The sequence below is a fragment of the Arvicola amphibius genome, chromosome 1 (genome assembly GCF_903992535.2).
Source record: "Arvicola amphibius chromosome 1, mArvAmp1.2, whole genome shotgun sequence".
NCBI classification, from domain to species: domain Eukaryota; kingdom Metazoa; phylum Chordata; class Mammalia; order Rodentia; family Cricetidae; genus Arvicola; species Arvicola amphibius.
This window is the reverse complement of record NC_052047.1, coordinates 1,517,397-1,533,368: the sequence shown is the minus strand read 5'-3', so window position 1 is coordinate 1,533,368 and position 15,972 is coordinate 1,517,397. Positions and strand designations below refer to the sequence as shown.

The 15,972-nt window shown below is 43.6% G+C and overlaps 1 protein-coding gene across 1 annotated transcript in view; it reads left to right on the top strand.

The window, feature by feature from the left end:
- The first annotated feature begins 6,079 nt into the window (after window positions 1-6,079).
- Window positions 6,080-15,972, top strand: part of Brdt (bromodomain testis associated) — a 44,556-nt gene continuing 34,663 nt past the window's right edge. The window contains exons 1-4 of the mRNA XM_038337391.1: window positions 6,080-6,268; window positions 8,420-8,557; window positions 9,683-9,797; window positions 14,812-14,975. Of these exons, the coding sequence (XP_038193319.1) occupies window positions 6,080-6,268; window positions 8,420-8,557; window positions 9,683-9,797; window positions 14,812-14,975 (606 nt within the window). The remainder of the gene's footprint in view (window positions 6,269-8,419; window positions 8,558-9,682; window positions 9,798-14,811; window positions 14,976-15,972) is intronic.

The window sequence follows — 15,972 nt, the reverse complement described above, 5'->3', positions numbered from 1 at the left end:
TACAGTTATGTGTCAGTTTTAATGGCAATGCCATGCTGTTTTTATTACTATAGCTCTGTAATGCATACAGTTTAAGATTAGAGGTGGTGCTAATGACTCTAGCAGCTCTTTGCTCAGGATTGTCTTTAGCTTTTCTGGTTTCTTTGTGTTTCCATCTGTCTTTGCTGGCCAGCCGGTGTTTTCCTCTGTGGTGTGTGTGTGTGTGTGTGTGTGTGTGTGTGTGTGTGTGTGTGTGCGTGCGTGCGTGCGTGCGTGAGAGAGAGAGAGAGAGAGAGAGAGAGAGAGAGAGTGCATGTCTGTGTCTGTCTCCCCATGCATGTGGAGGTCAGAGGACAACCTTGGATGTCATTCTTGCATATGCTCTCCTCCTTGAGACAAAATCTCTCACTGGAGCAAGTGCACAGAGAGCCCTGGAGTCTCTTGTGTTCACTTCCCCAGCACTGAGATTCAGTCTCCTTCCACCACCGCCTATTTCCAGTGAGGGACTGACTGAGCTATTGCCTCAGTCCCTGAAGCTTCTTTCTTTTTAAGGATGCTTTGGAAATTTTATTTTACTTTTTATTTATGTGTGTCTATATAAATTTTATTCTATATTCATGTGTGTGTCTATGTAACATGGGTACAGGTGCCCACAGAGTTCAGAAGAGGATGTTGGATGCCATGGAGCTGGAGTTATGTTGTGAGCCACCCAATACCGGTACAAGGATCTGACCTCGGGTCCTCTGGAGAAGCAGTACATGTTCTTAACCACTGAGCCATCTCTCTAGCTCCTGCAGTTTGTTATAATAAATGTTCTGTGTCTGCACTGTCCAATGTACAGCCACTAGCCAGATGTAGGCACTTGGAGGCAGCCAATAATACGATCGCCTGCAGTGCTGTATCAGTCTTCAGCCAATTTGGGATTGTGTCTCTGTGTTGCTGGGGAGCGAACTCAGAATCTCACATACAAGGTGTGTGCTCTTCCACTGAGCCGTCTCCAACTCCTCATACAGTTTTAGAGTAAGGAGATATAGTTTTTATTTTCACAAAAGGACTTTTAAGGTAAATTTATTATGTGTAAGAACTTTGGGGCTGGTGAGATGGCTCAGGAGGTAAAGGCAACCTGCTGTTAAGCCTGAGAGCAGAAACCACATGATGGAGAGGGAACTGATACAGGTCACCTTCTAGCCTGCATGAGCATAGCCTGCATGAGCATGCTGTAGTGCGTACACACGTGCAGCCGTGCATGCGCTCATACAGCAATAAATAACTTCCAAAGCCGCTGTCTAGCTTTCCTTCTCATTCATACTTTAAGATGTAAAGTTTGCAGATAGTGCCTTCCCCAAGCCTGCTATTAGTCACCTTGTATTTTAACTAGTAAATGTACTTCACAAATAGAATCTTCCATTCCTCTGAAGACAAGATTAAGTGTAGAGCACGGCTCATGCCTGTAATCCCAGGACTTGAGTTTGAAGCCCTTTGGGGCTATATAATAAGACCCTGTCCCCCCCCCCCAAAAAAAAGAAAGAAAGAAAAGAAAAAAAAGAAAGAAATGGCAATTGGTAGAAGGCAAAAGGCTAGTAATTGCAAATCATCCTAGACCATAGAGTAAGTTTGAGGTAAGCTGGAATACATAAGGCCTTGTGTCCCCCAGAAACCCTCCCCCCCATGATTCAAGCACTTGGGAGGTAAAAACAGTAGGATCAAGAGTTCTAGATCATATTCAGTTTCATGAGGTTAGGCTACATGAGACCTTGTCTCAAAACCCAAAAAGAAGAGGACACTAGGTAAGCCACAGCCTAGGAGAGGGTATTTGCAGTACATAGCCACAAGGGTTTTGTGTTGGAGATATATGAAGATAGTTACAGACGACCTGGTAGGAATATCATCATAACTCCTCAGATGTGCTTGACAGACAATGCCCATGTGGCCAGTAACATAAAAGGGGGCTTCATGGATCATTACACTTTAGCCTCTTGGGCACCTCCAGATGGAGCCTCACACAGATGATATGGCTGGAGGTTGGTTTGTCTGTTTTGAAAAGCAGGTGGTATCTTTTAGGTTGGATTGCTGCATGTGATTTAGTAATGTCCCTTCTGGGTTTATACATGGAATAAACACACAACACACACACACACACTGCTCCCTTCTGGGTTTATACATGGAATAAACACACACATACACACTACCCACATCTTAACACCAGTGTCAAGCAACCCTAAAGTTTCAATAAAACAGATCAGGTAGGTGTGGCACCACATGCTGTAATTTCTGTATTTGGGATGCTGAAGCAGGAAGCTTTCTGCAAATTTGAGGATGGTCTGGTCTACACAGTGAGACCCTGCTTCCATAAAACTAAAAAAGAACATTTCTACTCTAGTAAATTAGTGTATAGCAAGGTAAATAAGCAAACAACACCTGGATAAGCTTTATAAACATAATGAGGAAAAAGACCAAATGATGTCTATACAATGTATAGTAGATAATGCTGTGTCTGTGCCAGGCTTGAAGTGATACATTGAACACGAGGTGGAGTGAACTAAGATTGACAATGACCTCAGATAATCAAGCTCAGTGTGGCCGTCTTCCGTCTTGCCTGTACATCAGAAATGCATGGGAACTTCAGAAACTAAAACTGATTCTTATACTAGAAAGGAAGAAAAGACAATTGCCATGTGATCTAACAATCCACTGTTACATTCTGGTTATACATTTTAAAAAAAGAAAAGGAAGAAGAGGAAGGAGCATAGGCTTGAAAGATTGCATATCTGTTTACAGCAACTCTGAGCAGCTGTCTTAGAATACTTGTGTGTTCAGGGAGCACTGTGTAGGCTCTAAAAGTGGAAGCAGCCTGTTTGATGCCAGTGGATGAAGGTAAGCAAAGTGCGGTACCTAAAATGGAATCTCGCTCAGGTTTGAAAGGAAGGAGGGGGCTAGAGAGATGGCTAAGTGGTTAAGAGTTCTTAGCTGGGCAGTGGTGGCACATGCAGAGGCAGTGGATCTCTTGAGTTCAAGGTCAGCCTGGTCTACAGAGTGAGTTCCAAGACAGCCGGGACTACACAGAGAAACCCTGTCTCAAAAAACAAAAACAACAACAAAAAGAGTTTTTACTGCTTGCTACTCTTCCAGAGTTCAATTCCAAGCACCCATGTCAAATGGCTTATCATCCAATGCCTTCCTGACTTCTGAGGACACCTACTTATGGCTACATATTCAAGCACACACACACATGCATAAAAAAATGAAAATACAAACTTTAACAGAAACTGAAACTGGGGTCATATGTAGCTCAGTGATAGAATTCTTACATAGCATGAACACTGCCCTAAGTTCATACAGCACCACAAAAAGTAAGTATGTATGGGGTGGCAGCTGGCACATGTCTGTGATCCCAGTCTCACGAAGCTGAAACGGGGGTTTACATACCATCCTCAGTTTCCCCTCCCTCCTCTTTTCCCTTTCCTTCCTCCCACCTCCTGTCTATCCACCTCCCCATCCACTCCTTCTCCACCAAACCCTGTCTCCATTCAGAGAGGGGCAGGCTTTCCCATGGGATTGAACAAAAGTTTGGCACATCAAAGCTGCCGCAGGACCGAACTCTCCCTTCATCAAGGCTAGACCGGGTAATCCAGCATGGTGAACAGGTTCCCAAAAGCCAGATAAGCACCAGGGGCAGGTTCTAATCTCACAACTAGGAGGCCTTACAAACAGACCAAGCTATACAATTGTCCTTCCTATACATGCTGAAAGCCTAGGTCGGTCCCATGCAGGCCTTCCTAACTGTTGGTCAGAGTCCATGAGCTCCCACTTTCTAGTTCCATACATTTGCCTGCAAATTTCATGAGGTCGTTTTTTACAGCTGAGTAGTACTCCATTGTGTAAATATACCACGTTTTCTTTACCCATTCTTTGGTTGAGGGGCATCTAGGTAGTTTCCAGGTTCTCTCCCACAATGTGGAATACTACTGCTATGAACATATTGAGCAAGTGGCAGGACCCCTATTTCAAAGGAGAGAGAGAAAAAAATCTGATGTTCTGTAAACACGAATGAACCTTGAGGATTTTGAACTAAGTAAAATAAGCCACTTATTTAAAAGTTTAATGTGCCTGAAAGGTGGCTCAGCAGGAAAATGGTCTGGCTGCCACGTCTGATGATCTCTGGGGCCCACATGGTGAAAGAAGAGAAATAATGACCTCCACATGCGCACGCACACGCACATACATGTAATTATAAAAAATGAGGGGGATGCTGTGTGCATCCATATATGTCTAGAGCGCTGTGTCATAGAAATAAAAGTGAGCACCTGTAACCATGGCTATGCAAGAAGCCAAGACAGGAGGCTCTCCTGAGCATAGTGAGAGAGAGCTTTCTTCCAAAATGTTAACAGAAATAAGTAGTGGATACCAAGGGTGGGGAAGGTAAGAATCAGTGAGGTGGGGATTGTTTAATGGATTTAGGACTCGAGTTCTGTGAAAAGAAAACATTGGAGATTGGCTTCCAGAAAAACCTGAATATAAGCAACAGTATTGGACTAAAGACTTAAATACTTAAGATGGAGTTACCACAAGATGCATGATCCTGAGGCAGCATTGCCAAACCAATGCTGACTTCATGCCTGTGGCTCTTGGCTTAGTTTTAAGAGGTCTAGAGGTGGACAGCCACTTCTCATTGTGCTTGTGTGCACAGGGAACTGTGCATGTTCCCAGCATCTGTCCTCTCTATAGTAATGACACTGTCTAAACATCTTGGATATAACAGTGTGCACAACAGGATTGCATCTCAACACTTGGCATTTCTTTTCCTGATGCATTGAGTTTCCACTTTTCTTAGTTATTATTGTTGTTGGTGTTGAGGCTTGGACCAGGGCCTTGCCCTGACTAAGCCCATGTATTGCCACTGAGGTATGCTCCCAGGCCCTATGAATTGGGGTTTTATTTTGTGTTTCCATATGTGTGCTTGTGCCATGGACCATGTATGGACATTAGAGGACACGTAGCAAGAGTTAGTTCTCTCCCACAGCGTGGAACTCAGGGATCAAACTCACGTCATCAAGCTTGCCAGCGAGTATCTTTACCTGCTAAGTCATCTGGTTGGGCAAAGCATTGATTTTAGACCTAGTTGTTGTTGTTGTTGTTGTTGTGTGTGTGTGTGTAGTAAAGGCCAGAGGATAACTTGTGGGTATTGATGAATTAGGATTTTAAATAAATTAGTTAGAAAATTTGGGGGGATATTAGCTAAAAATCTTTTATTTCCCCCACATTCAATGAACAATTACAGGATCCCTATACCCCAATGGTATCTTAACATTTCTGGTACTTCTTTTTATTAGGAATCTGTAGACTTTTCCTGCTAAGACCTCAATTTGTATTTTTGAAGAACAGAAAAATTTCTGTGAAGTGTGGAATTTAAACCATCTAAGACTAAATCATACACAATGAAACAATGTATACTGTTTTTATAAAAAAGGTTAGTATTTGTTAAAAATTTTGTCCTTTATTGATTTTGGCCTAAGATGTGGTGGGATTTTTAGAGGAGGGGATGCTTTTGTTTTTGAGACAGGATTTCACTATGCAGCCTTTGGTGGCCTGAAACTCACTATGTAGACCAGGCTGACCTTAAACTTACAGAGATCTGCCTGCTTCTACCTCCCGATTGCTGGGACTAGAGTTGTGCACCACCACTGCCTGGCCTAGACATTTGTAAATGAACATTTAAACAACTATAATGTGTGTCAATGCAGCGTGTTTTAGCTGTATGTGACTGTTGCGCCTGCAATCCTAATACTCAGGGGGCTTACCTGAAGAACATACAAGATATGACATGAGACCCCGTCTCAGATAATGGCGGCAGCAGCAACACAAGCCTGGCATGGTGGTGTCCTTCATAGTGAGCTCTAGGCCAGCCTCAGAAGCATAGTGGAGCCATCTCCAAAGTCCTGAAAACAAAACAACAAAAACCACTCTTTCTCTTGATAAATACTTTAGACTCTTACAAACAGCAATTTTTAAAGTACTCAGTTTTTCTTTTTTTTTTTTTTTTCTTTTTCAGGACATGTACCTGTAGACAACATTAAAACACCAGGATCTTAAGTGGTTGAGAATGTCTCTGCCAAGTCGACAGACAGCGATTGTTAACCCCCCTCCGCCAGAGTTCATAAACACTAAGAGAAATGGGCGGCTGACAAATCAGCTGCAGTTCCTGCAGAAAGTGGTCCTGAAGGCGCTCTGGAAGCATCAGTTCTCCTGGCCCTTCCAGCAGCCCGTGGACGCAGTGAAACTGAAGCTGCCTGTGAGCATTTGATGAGATGTTATTTTAAATTATTCTCTATTCCTGATTTTATGAGATGCTATTTTAAATCATTCTCTATTCCTGTGTGTGTGTGTGCGCGCACGTGTGTGCTCATTTCAAGATACATGTGGAAGTAAGTTGGCAACTTGGGGGTGCCAGTTCTCTCCTCCTACCCTGGGTTCCAGGGATTGAACTCAAGTTGTCAGTGCCCATAGGATTAGCACTTTTGCCTGCTGACCCATCTCACTGGGCCAGACCTCAGGTACTGGGAATCTAGGCAGAAGGGGAACCTTCTAGAAGTCCCGAAGCAAAGTAGAAGTGGATCAGAAAAGAACAAACTCACTACTAAGATAGAACAAGGTTTCCTTTTGCAGCCTATATTGTTTGCATAAAGCACCCCATTAGGAATAGATGTTTGATGAAATTCAGGAGAGAACAGTCACTGAGATGCAACAACCAGTTTACTTCCAGACCTGCAGGTGTCAGAGCCCCTACCCCACCCACGTAACTGCACGGGGTCTCCTGTGGGAAGTGGTGGGATGGGTGGGGACATGGAGGATGCTCTCCTAGAAGCAACTCTTTCCTTTAATGGACACTTTCCTTTAATGGAACTTCTGACCCTGTTCAAGCCCTTCTCAGAGAATGCTGTAAGTCCAGACTGATAACTTCCCTTCAGAGGTAAGCTTTGGAGGAGCAATTGTGAATTCTAAAGACTGTATTAAAAAGCGTGGACACTCACAGGGCAGAAGACAACGTCCAACTTTTTGCTGCTGTCCTGTGCATGCCAGGCTATCCGGCATAGCTCTGCCTTCCACCTCATGATGGGAGAACTGAGATTACAGATGTGTACCCCCAACCACAGCTGGCTTTATATGTGGTCCCAGGGAATGGAGCTTAGACCATCGGGTTTACACAGCTGATCCTTTTATCAGCTAAGCCATTTCCCTGGTCCAGAACCTGCTAGTTTCACTGTTTGTCTGTTTGGGTGTTTTACAAAGAGAAAAATCCTACAACTATAAGAAAAAAATTAGTTAGGGCTGAGATAGCTCAGCCATTAAGAGCAAAGGCTGCTCTTCCAGAGGACCTGGATTCAATTCCCATCACCCACATGGTGGCATACACTGTAACTCCAGTTCAGGGTTCTGGTGAGAACTGATGGGTATGTAATGGGCATGTCAGGAATCCAATGCCCTCTTCTGGTCTCTGCAGGCACCAGGCGCCCGTGCTCCGCAGACACACTTGCAGGCAAAGCACCCAGACACATACAATATTTTAACTTAATCTTTAATATTATAAAATATGTATAATTAGACACTTGATTATTCAGCACCCTGAAGAGTGACCTAAGTGTTCTGCCCACTTTCAAATGGACACCGACATTCACACTTAAACAGCATGTCACAGTTGCTTTCTGAGAGGAGGGGTCGCCAGTCTACCTCCTGAGAAGGCTTTATTTAAGCTACTCAGAGTCTGGCTTGTACAGCATTTCCCACTCGTCTTTGGGCTTCACTTGAAGATTTTAATCATGTAGTAGCAGCGCAGCCTGAGACAGAGTCCGGCGTCAGACCCGTCAGTCTGTAAATACCGCCCCCCCCCATTCTCTTCTTTTTACATTTTTCAAAAATAAATATTTTAAATCTTGCCTTTGCCAATCTTTGAGATGTTTTCATTTCTTGCATGCGTGTATGTACATTCAGCGAGGACAACATTGGGGAGTCATTTCTCTCACTCCACCATGTGGGTCCTGAGGCACCAAGAGGCAATTAAGCTCAGGGCCCTCATGCTTACCTTTGAGCCAGCACCTCTGGGCTGCCTCTGTCCGCTGTAGAGACTGCCTTTCCTCTATAAAGTGACATTGTGACAACCAGCTTTGGTTTCCACGACTCCAGGTTCTGGCTTCCAGGTTGTGCTAGAGGTTTACAGTTTTAGGAATTGTTGAGTGAATAGTTAGGTGTAATTTTACCGTACTGAAGCCAAGGCCTCAGGCACACTAAACAAGTATGCCTGCCACCGGGCTACAGCTCCAATCTGTTGTTGATTTATCATGGTGCTGAGGATGGAACCAAGAGGCTCATGCATGTTGTATGAGCTCTCCATCACCCAGCTACGCCCCAGCCTCATTCTAACGCCATTACCTTCTTCAAACCATAGGACTATTACACCATCATAAAAGCCCCAATGGATCTAAGTACAATTAAGAAGCGGCTGGAAAATAAGTATTATGTGAAGGCTTCCGAATGCATAGAAGACTTCAATACAATGTTTTCAAACTGTTATTTATACAACAAGGTTTGTAAACTTGACATTATACTGCCTGGTCTTTACTGTTATGTGTACAAGAGTGTATTAAAGAGTTCAGATTCCAGTTCCTGACTGGGAACACTTGATGTATTGTTTTGGAGCGGAGGGGCAGTTTGAAACAAGGTTTCCATATGCAGCTGGCTTCAAGGTCTTCCTGCCTCAGCCTCTACAGTGCTGGGATTATAGGCTTATGTGTTTTGTGATTTCTCTTAGTGTGTGAGCTTGTGTAGAGGTCAGAACAGCTTTCAGGAATTGGTTCCCTCCTTTGCATATTTTCAGTAAATTGTTTCTGATTGGATTTCATAATTTTCATATTTCAATATATTTCCTTAATTTGTTTTTTCAGCCTATTGACGGTATTTTTTCTTGAATAGCTAAAGTAGCCTATGCTTTGAAAAAAAAAAAGGAAAGAAAGAAAGGGAAGGAAGGAACAAGCTCAAAGCCAAACTGGCTCACCTATAACCCAGTGACCCGGAGGCTGAGGTGGGTGGCCTTGTGAGGGACAGTGTGAGAAAGAAAGAGGAGCAACACTGGTGGTCTGGTCTCTGTGACAACCTGGTGACATTTAATTTACTCTTGGTTACATTTCCTACCTGCTGCCTAAGCAGCAAAGTACGTTACAGCCTCCATAGTGCTGAGGACTGAACCCAACCAAGTGTAGTCACTTTCCCAGAGTCTCTATCTTAGAAATGCTTCAGTGTCAGGCTGCTGCTTTTAAATCTACTTCATGGCTGCTGTTTTTCTCCTAGGCAGTGAGGTGATGCTGGAGGAGAATGACAGGGAGGGCAGATTCGGATCCAGGCAGTGTGCATGGTCCTTTAGTCGCTCAGATGGAGAAGTGCTTGCTCCAGGGGAGACATTCTGTTACAGTAACACCGCTTTTGTGTTGCTGGATTGGTTAGACAGCATTTTTTTTTTTTTTTTTTGGCATTCAGAAATCACCCTGCTCCTTTTTAAAGACAAGGTTTGCTAGAATTTAAGCTCTTTCCTGTTGCACTATTTCTAACTAGAGGAGATAAATCCTAGCTCAGAGTACTGTGGCACATTCTAGAAATCAATGTGATGCAGCAGCCACCCTATGTATCTCAGCATATCTTCTAACGTGTTTTCCAGTCTGAAGATGACATTGTTCTCATGGCCCAAGCTCTAGAGAAGTTATTTATGCAGAAATTATCTCAGATGCCACAAGAAGAACAAGTTGTGGGTGGTAAGGAAAGAATAAAGAAAGGTAAGTCAGAGTAAATAGTTGACATTGACTGTTTACATGGAGAGTAGCGTGTGTGTGTGTGTGTGTGTGAGAGAGAGAGAGAGAGAGAGAGAGAGAGAGAGAATAAAACATAAATAAAAATAAAAATAATAGCCTTCAAAGGACATAGGCATGTGGAAGTCCTTTTGGAACAGCGTGTGCCATTTAAACCGTCCCTCAGCCTTGATTACAGGTGGCTACAGTGCGTGTCATGTGACGACACTTACTTACTGGATGTCACCAGCCACTCGGCTGCCCTGCGCTGCTGCTGTTTCAGTGGCTCTCACATCTGCGCTCTGTGGGTGAGAGAGACAGCGCTACTGAGCTTACGATTCCTTTTCCTTCCCTCCAACTGACTGAGCTGTGTATAAATGGAGGTTTTCTGTCCTGCTGCCAGCTCCCATCAACCACTCTGAGGCCTCCTATCAGTTACAACTGTCGGTGACGGTGATGCCTCAGGCCTCTTACTGCTCTAGCTCTAAGTTAACCCACTCCTCTCCTCTTAGTTTGTCTTTCACCGTGAGGCTCGCGGCTGCTGATCATCAGACCTTTCTCCTTGGTGGACATGGAGTCCCCTTGACTCTGCCTGCTCTCTGTCTTGGTGTGGACTTCCTGCCTAGTCTTACTCTGCTAGACCATTGGCCAAGACAGATTTATTCATCAACCAATAAAAGCAACACATATACAGAGGACCTCCCACATCAGAGCTGTCGATCCATACCCCTTTCTTTTTTTCCATTTGTTTCTGTTTGTTGAGACACAGGGTTTCTCTGTAGCCCTGGCTGTCCTGGAACTCACTCTGTAGTCCAAGCTGGCCTTGAACTCACAGAGATCTTTCTGCCTCTGCCTCTGCCTCCTGGGGGCTGGGATTAAAGGCAAGTACCACCTCTGCCCAGCACCCCTTTCTGGATTTATATTTTGAAACAGGGTTTCTTTAAATTGCCAAGCTGGCCTTCAGCATGTGGTTCTTCTGCCTATGCCTCCCAAGTGCTAGAATTCTCATATCTGGCTATAGTGGAAAATTTTTAGAGCTGATCATGTTACTTCTATGAAGACATCTGAAATTAATCTTAATACCCAAATGGTATTAAAGAGAATCATCAAATGTTGATTAGTTAAGCTCCTTAGTCATTCCATGTCAATATCCTCCTCAGCTTTTTCGGGAAAATATTTATCCTTTGTGTTTGTAAATGTTATGCAGTTTATAGTTAAATGGCTGGAATATAGACTATGGTGGATCGATACTAGACATCATTTTTATGAATGGTATTTTTCTTAATTGTTGACAGATTGTTAGATGGGTTATGTCTACTTATGAAGGTTTCCTTGACCAGTCATGTATGATACTTAGTATTAAAGTTCTTACTTTAGTCTTATGAAGAAGGGTGTTGATCTAAGTCTGACGGTGTACGACACAGGCTCCACCAGGAGGGTCAACGAGGCAGCACAGACGTGAGCACAGGATTTACGTTGTTAAACAAGGTCTTAATTACAATCTCTACCAAGAAAACTTAGTTTTTTTAAAAAAAAACTTATTTTATGTTTTGGCTGTATTTATCTCTGCACCGCATGTGTGCATGCCCATACAGGCCAGCAGAGGGCGTCAGATCCCACAGAACTGGAGTTCCAGATGGTTATGAGCAACCATGTGGTACTAGGAATCAAACCTGGGCCCTCTGGCAGAACATACAGTGGTTTAATCACAAAGCCATCTCCAACTCTTACATAGTTTTAATTTTTTTTTTCTGCTCCTTCCAGCCTTTCCTTTCTTCTTTTCCTTCCTTTGTTCCTTCCTTCTTATTTTTGAGGCAGGATGTCATGTAGCCCAAGCTGTCTTCAAACTGACATTCCATAAGCTGGGGGAATGGCCTTGAACTCCTGATCCTCTCCCTTCTGCTTCCCAAATGTGGGAAGTGTAGGCATGTACCATCAGGTCCAGCTCTTAAATGCTCCTTTTAAAAAGATTTATTGCAGTGGTGTATGTAGGGGGGTGTGGTGCCTGCAGAGGTCAGAAGAGGAGGGTGTCGGATCTCCTAGAGCTCAAGTTGCAGACAATTGTAAGCTGTCAAGATGTAGGTGCTGGGAACCCAAACTTGAGTGATCTGGGAGCAGGGGGTTCTTCACCACCAAGACAATTCTCTGGCCCCTTGAACACTCTTTTTTGTTTGGTTGGTTTGGTTTGGTGTTGGTTTTGGGTTTTTTTGGGTTTTTTGTTTGTTTGTTTGTTTTTGGAGACAGGGTTTCTCTGTAGCTTTGGAGCCTGTCCTGGAACTCACTCTGTAGACCAGGCTGGCCTTGAACTCACAGAGATCTGCCTGCCTCTGCCTCCCGAGTGCTGGGATTAAAGGCGTGTGTCACCACCGCCCAGCTTGAATGTTCTTTTTAAAGAAGCAGTTAATGATTTTTTTTCCCTTTTTTTAGAAGTAAGTTTGAAGTCAAGGTGTTGTGTTTTATCACAGAATCATATCCCCAAACCCTTTTCATTTTTCATACTGAGACAGAATCTCACCAAGTTGCTCAGGCTACTCAAATTCATGATCCTCCTGCCTCAGCCCCCTGTAACCTTAGGTGGTGTTACAGACATATGCAACTGCATTCAGTTACTAAGACTTCCTTATTTTTCTAATTACAGCATGGTAATCCTGCAGACAGTGGGTTGTGTGTGAGTGATGTCTGTGTTCATATTCACCCTCCACACACTCTTTATTTCCTCCCACCCCCTTTTTCCTAAGGGTTCTCTTTCACTTTCACGCCCGGCCCCCACCCCACTCCCAGATTCTGCATGAGAGGAAACATGGAATCCTTGTTCTCATGATCTCATGATGATCTGCAGTCCTGTCCATTCTCCCACAAGGCATGATTTCATCTTCTCACAGCTGAATAATGTCCCGTGTGATAGCCCCACACTGGGTTTCTCCACTGTCTGGCTCTGGTGAACAGGGCGCAGCCAGCACAGGCCTGCAGCTGTGCCCTGTGCCATGCCTGAGAAGTGAGAGCTCATGACGTGATAGTTCTAGTTGTGGTAGTTCTAGCTGTGGTAGTTCTAGCTGTGGTAGTTGTGCTAGTTCTAGTTGTGGTAGTTCTAGCTGTGGTAGTTGTGGTAGTTCTAGTTGTGGTAGTTCTAGTTGTGGTAGTTCTAGCTGTGGTAGTTGTGGTAGTTCTAGTTGTGGTAGTTCTAGTTATGGTAGTTCTAGTTGTGGTAGTTCTAGTTGTGGTAGTTCTAGTTGTGGTAGTTCTAGCTGTGGTAGTTCTAGTTGTGGTAGTTCTAGCTGTGGTAGTTGTGGTAGTTCTAGTTGTGGTAGTTCTAGTTATGGTAGTTCTAGTTGTGGTAGTTCTAGTTGTGGTAGTTCTAGTTGTGGTAGTTCTAGTTGTGGTAGTTCTAGCTGTGGTAGTTCTAGCTGTGGTAGTTGTGGTAGTTCTAGTTGTGGTAGTTCTAGTTGTGGTAGTTCTAGCTGTGGTAGTTCTAGTTGTGGTAGTTCTAGCTGTGGTAGTTGTGGTAGTTCTAGTTGTGGTAGTTCTAGTTGTGGTAGTTCTAGTTGTAGTTTTCTGAGGAAGCTTCAAGTGGATTTTGAGAGACAGACTAATTAATTAACATCCAACTAGCAAGCATAAGGGCTCCTTTCCTCCTCAGCCATTCTGACTTGGGTAAGGTGGAATTACAAGGCAATTTTTCTTCTCTGATTGTTTTTGTGGGGGTTTTTGGTAAGGTCTTCTGTATCCCAGGCTGGCCTGTAATTCCTACACAGCCGTGGCTGCTCTTGAGCAGCTGACTTTCCTGCTCAGCCTTACCAAGAGCTGGGGAGACAGCATGCACATAGTGCCCAGCTCTTTCTTAAAGATACAATGATGATTTCCATTTTTCTAGTTTTATTTATTTACATATGTTTATGTCTACACGTCAGTGTGCACTCATGCATGGAGGCAAGAAGGTTTCAGATCCTCTAGAGAGCTAGAATTGCAGACATTGTAAACTATCCATTGTGGTTGCTGGCAATCAATCTCAGGTCCTCTGCAAGAGCAGTAAGTGCTCTTAACCCTTGAGCCATCTCTCCAGCCCATGGTTTATATTTTCCTGCATTTACTAGCCTCGTATTTTCTTTCTTGAAAAGTGTCTTTCAGTTCATTTCTTCATTTATAGCATATAAGTAGAAAATATATGTAAGATTATTTATTTTAGGTGTTATAATTTTTCATTACTGTTTTTTTCAAGACAGGCTTTCTCTGTCACTTTGAAGCCTGTCCTGGAACTCACTCTTTAGACCAGGCTGGCCTCAAACTCAGAGATCCCCATGCCTCTGTCTCCCGAATGCTAGGATTAAAGACATGTGCCACCAACACCCAGCTAGGTGTTATAAAATTTTTAAATATTTTTAAAAGATGTGTCTGCATGCATATAATACATGTATGTGTATATGACCCTTGTGTGCACACATAGACCTAGAGAGCCTTGGATCCCTTGGATCTGGAATTACAGGCATTCACTTTGTTACATGAGTGCTGGGATCTGAGCTTTGGTTCCCATGGATGCAGACCTTGTGCTCTTGGCCTGCCGAGCCCTTTCTCCAGCTCCAGGCGTTTTATTTAGTTTTTAAATCTACTCTGCATATTAATCTTCTGTATGATAAACAGCTATCTTTTCACTTTGTTATTTCCTTTGATATGTAGACGCTTTTAAATTTGAAATGATCTTGTTAGTTTCTGTTATCACTTTTTGAAGAACTGTAGTCCTATTAAGAAAGCATTGTCTGCGCCTCAAGCTGGAAGGTCTGGCCTGTCTTCCACACCTGGCTTCAACTTAACTTTTTCAAAATTATACTTTAGAGATTTTGCTATTTGGGGGTTTTCAGCTTTAAGGACTTTTGATCTCTTGGGATTCCAGTATCTTAAATTGTCAGCAACAGTGAACTGGGCCTACTTTGCCAACGGAATTAAAGTGGGGTGGGAAGTGGGGAATGGTCTTGTGTGCTTATCATGACTCTGGTTCACACTTCCCTAGATTTGCAACAGAAGACACCAGCTTCCTCTGCTAAGGATCAAGTCTCCTCCAAAGCAGCATTTAAGCGGCAAGAGATTTCTTCTGGATTTCGTGAGCTCTCCCTCTCTCCCTTAAACATGGGGCATGAAGCTCCCCTCACCTCTGACTCACAGACTGTGGTCCAAGTAAGTTTGTGTTTGTGTGTGTGTGTGTGTGTGTGTGTGTGTGTGTGTGTGTGAGAGAGAGAGAGAGAGAGAGAGAATGTGTATATACATGTGTGCGAAAGAGCGTATTATATGTGTATGTATGTGAGTGTGTGTGTGTGTGTGTGTGTGTGTGTGTGTGTGTGTGTGTGTTTGTGTCACAAGGGTTACCTTGGAGGATAGAAAAGAGCATAAAATCCCCTGAAGCTGAAGTTTCAGGCAATTTTAAGTCTGATGTGGATGCTGAATACCTGTCTATATGCATGTTGTGGACAAAGACCTCTAATATTAACCAAATTTTAGAGGATTTCTTAAGTAGGATCTTGGCAGTCTTCCTATTGTAAACGGTCTCCTGATCCAGATTTGGTGGTGTAGTCCTGGAGTGCTAGTGCTCGCGGCTAAGGCAGGAATCACAAACTGGAGAACAGTGTGGAAGGCATTTCATTTAAGTTTGAGGACAGCCTGGGCTACGGAGAAAGCCTTCTCAAAAGCTAGCAAAACAAATTATCCATCATTACACTGGTGGTTTTTGTTTTTCTTTTAATGTAGCAATTACAATTGTAGTTTTTTTGTTTTGTTTTGAGGCAAGATCTCACTATTAGTTGACCTTTTCTGGAATCCTCACTCCTGGTGCCTCAAGCCCATCAACACTGTGGGCCGTGCCACCATACCTGGCACACATGGGCCGTGCCACCATACCTGACACACATGGGCCATGCCACCATACCTGGCACACATGGGCTGTGCCACCATACCTGACACACATGGGCCGTGCCACCATACCTGGCACACGTAGCTTGTGTTTACAGTTGTGTCCCAGCTCATTCCGTGCTCTCAGAGACATTACTGGCGTAGCTATGACTTTGATTCCCATTTTTCACTAGTCTGTGAGATTTGTGCAGGACTCTCTTCAGATTATGGGAGGACATCAGAGCTTTTGTTCTGTCTGTAAAAGGGGAATTAACCTTTACTGATGACA